Here is a 9,909-nt window from a genome sequence, read left to right as displayed (position 1 = left end):
GAGAAATATAAAGGGTGTTCGTTGATGAGAAAATTGTTCGGCGAGTGGTCTAATCGCCACTTTACTGAACTTTTGCTGAGTCACAAGTTATCCTTTATCCACTAGCTTCAGGAAGCCGATTAATCTTATCTTCATCACTTCTTAAGATTTCAGTTAAGTGTTTCAGTTTTGGTGGTGGTTTTCAAATTGGTTCGTGATTTTCAAGAAGTTTTCCTAATCTGTCGGTCACTGATAAAAAAAACGAGTATACTATCTCGTTTGAATTCATTTATGAATCTATATTCTCACGTTTTTGACGTAGTGTCATAAATAGCCCGAAAATGAATATGGAAGCCATGAACAGGAGAGAAGAATAATAATAATGACGTTTATTCATGTTAAAAAAATACAAATACAATAATAGAAACTAAGAAGTACTAATAGTTCATAAAGCCTAGTTACTAACAGTATATCGCCTTACTAAACTTGACAAAAGTGGAGTGGATGAACCCGTCCCGTACCGTGGAGAAAGCATGAGTTATATATCCGGACGCAATCGACATTTAGATCAGAGTACATATTCCATTGTCCTAAAAACCTCTCAAGAATCCTACCGAAGAATTACGAAACGTCAGTGAAAAAAATGACTGAACTACTGGCGAAAAGTTCAGAGAGAGATTATTTATATAAAAATTTCATTCACCAATAAAATAAGACAAAAAATACGAAAAAAACAATAAATTTAAAACATCAAAAAGTTTGGAAAGCAATTTAAAATCAATTGATCAATAGAAGAAGAACTTTTCAACCCAAACTAGCAATCAACCCCACCCATAGCCTCAACCAATAATAATTCTGAGTTATTGAACCGGAACCCTTCCATTTCCAACGATTTGTGTTGATGAGTGGAGATAATACCCTCATTAGAAGAACGATATCCTGAGGACGTACAAAATATCAACGCCTGAACAGAGTCGTGAGTGTTGGGGCTATTCACAGGATATTTATGCTATAATTGAATAATACTGATAAAATTGTTGCTCAGATCGCGACTTATCCATTGACTCTTCCGTGCAATAATTCAATAGCATCGGACCCAGTGGTAGAACGGTATGTAGATCAAACCAAGAATTAGGTAAAAATGGCTGACTTCTGGATCAGGTCCGTTGCATGACCATTGTTTCCAGCTTCGGTTATTTCTGTTTTTCATTATCTCGTTTCTAGTATCGAAAGATGTTTGAATAATTGGATCACGATTCTTGCGGAATATTTTACTACCTACTAATATAGTCCGATTTGGAAATCTACCTAGTCAGACCACGAAACATTACATGGCTGTGGGAGTAGTGCCATGGTTGGAAAACATAATTAAGTACCTACTAATTCGCTGACTTGAAACACTCATTGGACCGTAATTATTAGATAACTCTTAGGCAGAGGTCAACAATTATGGTTCGGTTTTACCTATAACCTATAATACGTCGAAATATACATTGAAACGTATAGGACAAGATCAAATTGTTGCCAAGAATATCATGGATATGTAAATCAATGAAAATAACATTGTCAAAAGCAATCACAGAGAATCTCCTAATTAGATAGATATGGGTGTAAGCTAATCAAAGCGTAAATGTTATTTTTCCAACAACTGCTATGAAAAGTAGCGTATTCTTCATAGCTTACTCAATTTCAAAACTATGTATTGCTCACACTGTGGGAGATATTATTTCTCACGGCACTTTGCCCACACCTCGCTTGGTAGACCAATGAAATTGGGCGTTTCTATGGAAACGCAATAAATTAGCACATTCTGTCAACGAAGGGATACGATTGTTTTCTGAATATGATTCAGTATACAGGGTGATTCATTGATGAATGGGTGTAAGCTAAGGGTAGATAGAAAACACCGAAGAGAATAACCTATAGTTGGAGGGTCTATCTCTCTTTATAATCAAGATACAGAGTGTTCATTGATTTTGACAATAATTTCAATTACACATAAATTTCGAACTACCCTTTACATGTTCATGATATTTAATAAGTTTATTCTCTACAACAACTTCTTCATACTGACGTAGCAATTCGATTCACGGTACGGCCTAGGATAAACTGATAAATAGGATTTAACCCAATAAAACACCCTGTATATCAAAATTTCTTGAATCTGATAGAATATTCGAATAGAGGAGAAACAACTAAAGGGAGTAAGGTAATTCTCGAACTTCCGCATGCGATTTTAATACCCAATAAATCTAGTACTAATAGGAAAAGTCTAGAGTTGGGATATCAAATCGCTCGACTAGTTTTTAGATGGATATTGCGAAACAAATATTTCTATACAGAAGTTTATTTAGCGATGAAACACAAGTAACCAGAAATTTTTTCAACTAAAATTATCCGAATCGTTGGATAGGTTGGCGTATACCTCATTATTGGCCTGCAAGGAGGATTGGTTCCTATCAATTATTTTGTTTGGGGTACTTAGATTGCGAAGTTTACTCGACACTAATAAAAGATGAAATGCAACTTTTTCAGAGAATCGAGGACGCTCACAACAAATTGAAAAATGATCAATAAATGATAAGAAAATCAATAATTTGTTCAATTAAATAAGCACAGAAATACATTGAGCAGACCAAGATCCTCTTAAAGGATCCTTGAACCAATCAATGAGTTGTTTCAAATCTTGTGTCGTCGGCAAATGAAAAGCATGTTGATTTAACTGTTGACGGGAGATCCGAAGTAAATATCTGGAAGAGAAAATGACCCAAAACAGAACCCTTAGGAACTCCATCCGAGATAAATCTTTGATGATGATATTGAGTCACTAATCCGAACCTGGAAAACTCTATCTGACAGATAGGCTCTAAGCCAATTGAACATTTCTAAGTCGTTCTAACTTGAAGAGGAAACTTCTGTATAGTAGGAACTAGATCAAATGCTTCAGTCCAGGTATAGACCATCTACAAGTTTCAGGCATCAAGCATTCTACTCCAATTGTCGAGGTATGGTTTGGAAATCCATGCTTCTTCAGACTTTTCTGAAGAAACTTGATTTCGTGTCAGTCATTCGGTTGGTGTCTGAAAATCCTTTAAATATGGTCACCCTGTTCGGAGTCTAATTAGTTTTAGAAGAATTTTAGCTTTTCCAAAAAATATGATACAATTCCTGGGATCTTCATATCAATCATTTGCTGTTCTAATTGTGATGAAATTTGATATAGATATTTGGATTGAGTCGTAAGAGGTTCCATAGGAAGATCCTTCAGATGAACGGTGAGCCTTGGTCAAGTGCCAAGCAGAAGTTTTATCCGTCCGGTGAAATTCAGAATGATACTTTGATTCGAAGGAAATTCCGCGGAAAGTTCAAGTAAACTTTATCTAGCATTTTTTATTTTGATGTTGATTAATTTAGTTGCCGGTATTCGGATTAGAATATAATTCCATGGGAATTTCATGTTTTTTGGATATTTGGTGCACGTTAACTATGCGTTATTTAAAACTTTTTAGAGGAAATTATGTAACATATTCGAAGGACAATTTCCCCAATTTCATGTTCCTACCTCTTTAAGAAGTACTTCAAGATGTTTATAATTATGATAACAACCCAAGAGGAGGCTATTCTTAATAAATCATATTGGAAAATTGATTATAATTTTGATATAGATAGGGTGGCGGTGATAGTTTATGTAGTTGACTCGAAATTTTTATCTTAAAATTGTTTAAAGAAATTTAGGTAAGGAAAATTAGGTAAATTGTTTGTGCACACCGAATTTGGCAAAGCGCGCTGTCTTGTGCCCAAATGTTACGCTGATAAGATTCTGCTTGACAACCATGGCCGCCGCCAGGAGCGGCATACCGGACATTTTGCCGGGGCGCCAAATTGTAGAGGCGCAAAGTCAGTTATTGAAACAAGACTTTTTGCACCTTTAAGAATCACGTCGTCTTTTTACTATAGACTTATAAATAGAGCGAGGTACTTTTGAACAATGCAGGACGTTTTTTGAAGAAATCGACCAAACGTCGTTTGATAAATTTGATAAGGTGATTTCAAGTTAAATAATACGATATTATATGAAATTGATCCTGTCGACAACAAATCTCTCAAAAATATTTTAAGGAACATAATAATATTTGCATACGGCTTCATAAGTGACATTATCTATTTTCTGAGAAAATATACAAAGCCTTCATTCCAAAATCATCTGTGAACCTTTCGTAATCGCCTACATATAATTTCAACGCCATAACCCACTTTCACCTCGTTCTGCTAAAACATTACCCCATTCTTGGAGGCATTTCGAAAAAGCACATTACCTGGAACACTATTCCGAATGCAGAAATCTAACCCGAGGTGTGGATGGTATAAATAATGAGATAATAAAATAAAATCACGGCTCTATTTATTGTCTATTGTTGAGGTCAACGCAGTCAAACAAACAGCTCTTTGTTGATAAATATTCCAGCTTGCGTTTTAAGGCCTGTCTAGGGTTATTGTGATTATATTATTATCATTAGTGTACCTAGAATTCTCAGATTCATTGAGAGGATATAAATTTGATGAGAGGAGTCAGGCGGTATAATATATAGGTACGTAGTATTACAGGATTTGTTGTAATAATAAGAATAACTTATGGTGATGTTACACTAAAAGACGTATCAATAATGAGGGATAATAAGTCTTTGGTTACACCATTTTCGTTCAGAATAGATAAAATAATGACAAAACATAGGTAAGTATGTGTTTACCATTTATTATCGTTTATTAATGTATACATATTTACTCTTATACAGGGTGTTTAAAAAAAAGGTGACCTCGTCTCTAGGATAGATAGTAAACAGAAAAATAATTGGGGTTCAAAAAAAAATGAAAAAAAACTTTGACGTGATACAAAGACATAATTAATCTCTTTCAGACTCGACCTTGTCATGTGTCAATAAAATCCCAAGTATCAATAAATTCATCCCTTGAGTTTTTTGTATGATGATGATTTCATTATTTGCATCAATATAAAAAGGAAAGGCAGAAATTAATTTTTTCTCCAATTGTCAGCAAATATTGATTTTACAGATTGTATATCAATCAGCAAAGAATAACTTTTCCTGCCTAGGCAGCAAAATGATTAGTCTCAATAGGAATTAAATATTCGACATTTTCTGCCAATCAATATTTTCACCTTCACTTTTTTTTTTTTTTTTAACGACTTTATTCTTCAATTAGATACAACAAGGTGACATTTAGCTTGAAGCTACTCTTACATGTAACCTCATCATACCATAACATCCATGACCTAGCCGGGATTCGAACCCGGTACCTTCAGCATCACAGCCGTCTCCCAAACCACTGTACTACCGAAGGTAGACTTTTAAGTAGCTATCACTGACCATAATATGAATATATCCAATATTTTCCAAAAAACTCAGATATTTCATAAACTGTCAACGATAATTATTATTTAGGCTTTTGACACCGTCGATAATGACATTTTACTTGAGAAGCTGGAATATTATGGTGTTGGATGGATATAACTCGATCTGATATCATCGTATTTGGCTAACAGAAAGCAATAGGTTGCGTGGAAGGATCGAAGGTCGGAGACATTGGTAATGAAGTGCCGCAGGGTTCTGTCCTGAGTCCGATACTATTCTTCATTTTCATCGATGACATCCTGGTTAGTATGGAATGTTATGGGATCACCATGTATACTGATGATACCTCTGTGTTGATTAAGGGTTCGAACCCGGAAGAGATTCGTGAAGAAGTGAAAATTGTGCTGGAGCGGATAAAAGAATGATTTCAGGCAAATAGATAAAATTAAATGATTAAAAAACTCAACAAGTTTTGCTTTCACATGCAACTCAACAAGTATCCTCTTTAAAGTTGCTCGGGCTACATCTAGAGAGTAAATTGGGTAGGAGAACCCATAGAGGTGTCTTAACCAGAAAGTTTTCAGCGGCAGTTTTTTCGATTCGTAGAATAAAGATGTGCACTTCAGACGAGATAGGTAGGTTAGCGTATTTCGCTAATTTTCATTCTTAAGCCACATATGGGATAATTTTTTTTAGGCTGCAGAAGAGGGCAATTAGAACACTTTGCAGCCTTCAAGGCAGATACAGCTGCCGAACGAAAAAAATTATATGTTCAACTCGGCAGAAATTATCAGCCGTGGCAGCCAATCTTATACTATGCTGTCTAGTAAAACAAATAACTATTATTTAGTCAATCCTTATTCACGTAGTCATACTCTACCTCTGATAAGAGTATCTCCATAGTTACTCGCAGGAGTCGCAGGACACCCTGTATATTCTCAAAATCTTCACCAAATCAGATTTTTAATCACAGAAATATTGGCTATTTCTGTGCTTTTTCTCTAAATATAGTTCTGAATATGTTATCAGCTCGATATTTTATACAAAGCTTGAAATGTTTGTATGTGGTTTTAAAAAGTAATTGGATAGTAAATATCATTAGAGATATTATAATAACCATTGTGTTGTGTAAAACTTGCTGTTAGCTGGAAAGCTAACTCAATTATTTTTCGGCTAAGGTTATCGTGATGATTTGAATACATGAAAAGAAATCGGTGAATATGTTCACGGAACATCTCAATAAGCAAGATGAAAATTGAAATGTAAAATCATGTCGGTCCCTTTATAGTAAACCCTCAATACCAACAACTATTTCGCCTTAATCATCTATCTCTGAGCTAGACCATCAATAACAATGGTTCATAATATAAATTTTCTGAGAGTGCTGATTTTTTTTTGCATGAGTGTGCTATCGGTATCGACAAATGTCTTCACACCTCAAAGAATGTGACCAATAAATATAACAATTCTTTTCGAAGAAATCAATTTGCAACATACGTAGGTGTACGACAAGTCGAATACAGCAGTTATCATACTTTATTGGTATATTTTGTTGTTGCAGACAATACCGACAGTTAGAACGATAGTACACACTAATGGACGAATAGAATGCATGGATAATTCCATTAGACCTTTCATAATATGACGAATGGAACATTCGGCATAGGCAAGATGCAAGAACTGCATTCAATTACATTTTATCTAAGGCTCATTTCAACCCTATTCAATTATAGAAATATTATATGTATTTGTACTGAGGACATACCATCATCTTTGTGATCGAAAATAACGAAATTAGAAAAGCATTGACGTGAATTCAGGAGCGCTTATGAGCTTCTTCAAATATCTGTTCATGAAGGTCAGATTTCAATTTTGAATAAACACTTTACCCCTAGAAATGTCAAGGAGTAATTCATTTTTTTCATTGTGAATGTTGATTTACATATCCATTTCACAGAAGAGTAATAAAAAAGATTTATAACTCGAATTGTTGGGATACTTACCTCTGTAAATATTAGCAGAGAAACTTTTCTTTCAGTTAGCATATGGTGTTTTCTTTTAGTCAAATGACTATACAAATAATGAGTTCGTAGATTCAGTAAATTTTTTGAACTATTCCAAAACATAGCCTGTGTTTCTGTAAATTAATTTATTCAATTCATTAGTCGTTCACTGAATTGTATAGTTTTGGATAATTGGATAGTTGTCATAATTTTGATATTTATATTACTTGTCTTTGAAACTATTAAGATATCCTATCTGTAATTTTATGTCATGTTTTGTTGCTTGTATCATTGTAACAATATATAAAATGTCATATTCATTTTTGAAATATTTATGAACGAAACATAACCTCAAAAATCTCACTGTTCACAGCTTTTACAGCAATTGATAATTAACTCTGGAATAAGCTTCAGAAAACAAGTTGAAATATTGCCAGAAGATTGTCAGAAATAATAGAAGACCTATTAAGTGTACAACCATGCTTCCGCCGTATTAGATGACTTTAGCGGTAAGTGGTAGTCAAACTAAATAGATCGTAGATTTCATACCATAAGCTTAGGTATTTGTAAACATAAAGATTTGTCTTTCGCTTCAAAATAGGCCTCAGTTTTGGCGATTACTTCTTCATTTGCGCTGAATTTCTTTCCAGCGAGCATTCTTTTGGGGTCTGATAACAGGAAAAAGTCAGTGGGGGCCAGATCTGGCGAATACCATGGATGCAGAAACCTAATTCATGCAATTTTGCCATCGTTTTCATTGATTTGTGACACGGCGCATTGTCTTGAAGAAATAGCACTTTTTTTGCCTCAAATGGGTCCGTTTTTAACGATTTCATCCTTTAAACGATTCAATAGCGCTATATAATAATCTCTGTTGATGGTCTGGCTCTTTTGGAGGTAATCAATGAATATTCTACCTTGCGGATCCCAGAATACTGATGCCATAACCTTGCCAGCTGACTGCTGTGTTTTTCCTCGCTTCGATTTCAGTTCCTCGTGTGCACTCCATTCAGCTGACTGTCGATTGGACTCTGGAGTGAAATGATGGAGCCATGTTTCATCCATTGTCACATATCATCAAAAACTCAGGTTTATTGCACTTAAACAGCTTCAAACACTGTTCAGAATCATTAGCATGTTGTTGCTCATGATCGATTGTGAGCTCGCGCTCACGCGATTTTTCAATTGGACTAATAAATACCAATAAATTCCGTTGAAATCGAATCAGAAATGAGGAATTAATGAATGGTATTCATTGAGTGATGGGAGTACAGATAGACAAGCAGACACGAAATCAAAGTATTTCAAATTGGCTTCAAATCAATTTTGCGATCACAAATTTCGAAATACAAGTCCAATAATTTTTTTCGTCACTAAAATGACCACAAAGCGTCCTCCAAATTTTATAGATTCGGAAACAATATCATAATACTTCTTCTTCTTCATCGTAAGTTAGGACTAGTCCTGTGTTTCATCCATGGTTTTCTAGCTGCTGCTGGGATGACGAAGACCAGCTGTCATACCATCTTGTAGGTGGTCGTCCTGGTGGTCGGGATGTATTTGGTTTTTCTTCCTTTGCGATCTTTGCCAAGCGGTCATCCGACATTCTGTCCACATGGTCTCTCCATGCTCTTCGCCTTTTTCTTGCCCATCTCACCACATCCTGGATGTCACATATCTCTCTAATTTCTTCGTTTCTTTTGCGGTCAAGTAATGTGTATTCCGCTATAGATCTCAGCGCTCGCATCTCAGTTGTTCTTAGAAGACGCTTAGTTACGGTGTTCTCTGCTCTGGTCTCTATCGCGTATGTCATCACCGGTCTCACACAGATCTTGTATATTCTGACTTTGCTCCTGGTGCTCATATATTTATTCCGCCAGAATAGATCTCGCGAATACCCTGATATTAATGATGCCTTCGTTGTTTGAGCTTTCACTTCGTTCATCAAATTCCTATTACTTGTTATATTCGTGCCTAGATATTTGAACGACATCACTTGTTCTACACTATGATCGTATATCGCGAGTTTACATCTTCTTGGTTCTTTAGATACTGTAAAAGATTTTGTTTTCTTCACAGATATTTGCATGTTGAAAGCTTCGGCTATTTGTTGGAACTTATACAGGAGCCTTTGCAAGTTATCTTCGTCTTCTGATATGATCACTGCGTCATCGGCATAACATACGATTTTTATTTCTTTGTTTTCCATTCGGTATCCTCTTCCAGCCTTCTTCACTTCGTTTATTATCTCATCCATTATGATGCTGAAAAGATTGGGCTGAGGCTGTCTCCCTGTCTGATACCGGCTGTCACAGGAATTCTATTGCTCAATTTATTCTCAATTCTCACATATGTATAATTATCGGTGTTCAGGTTCTCGATTACTTCTATTATGTTGGATCAATGAAGCACATAAAGACTGCCTTATTGAACTCTATAGCCTTTGCCGTAATTTGGCGAATCACAAATATAGCATCTATAGCAGACCTGTTTGCTCTGAACCCCTGCTATTCCTCAGAAATCCCAGACGACATCACCTCTTGCGCTAGAATTTTAGT

General features: G+C 35.4%; 1 protein-coding gene across 1 annotated transcript; it reads right to left on the bottom strand.

The window, feature by feature from the left end:
* Positions 1–8,822: 8,822 nt before the first annotated feature.
* LOC123683131 lies at positions 8,823–9,608 on the bottom strand. Its single transcript, XM_045622029.1, has one exon. It carries the CDS (start codon positions 9,606–9,608, stop codon positions 8,823–8,825), a length of 786 nt encoding a protein of 261 aa, XP_045477985.1.
* Between the last annotated feature and the right edge of the window lie 301 nt (positions 9,609–9,909).

Source organism: Harmonia axyridis, chromosome 6, assembly GCF_914767665.1.
Source record: "Harmonia axyridis chromosome 6, icHarAxyr1.1, whole genome shotgun sequence".
NCBI classification, from domain to species: domain Eukaryota; kingdom Metazoa; phylum Arthropoda; class Insecta; order Coleoptera; family Coccinellidae; genus Harmonia; species Harmonia axyridis.
Note: the sequence above shows the minus strand (reverse complement) of the source record. Positions and strands in the feature narration are given on the sequence as shown.

Bases quoted from the DNA above. Each gene is read 5' to 3' on its own strand.
- LOC123683131 (XM_045622029.1), bottom strand. From the start codon at position 9,608: ATGGATGAGATAATAAACGAAGTGAAGAAGGCTGGAAGAGGATACCGA.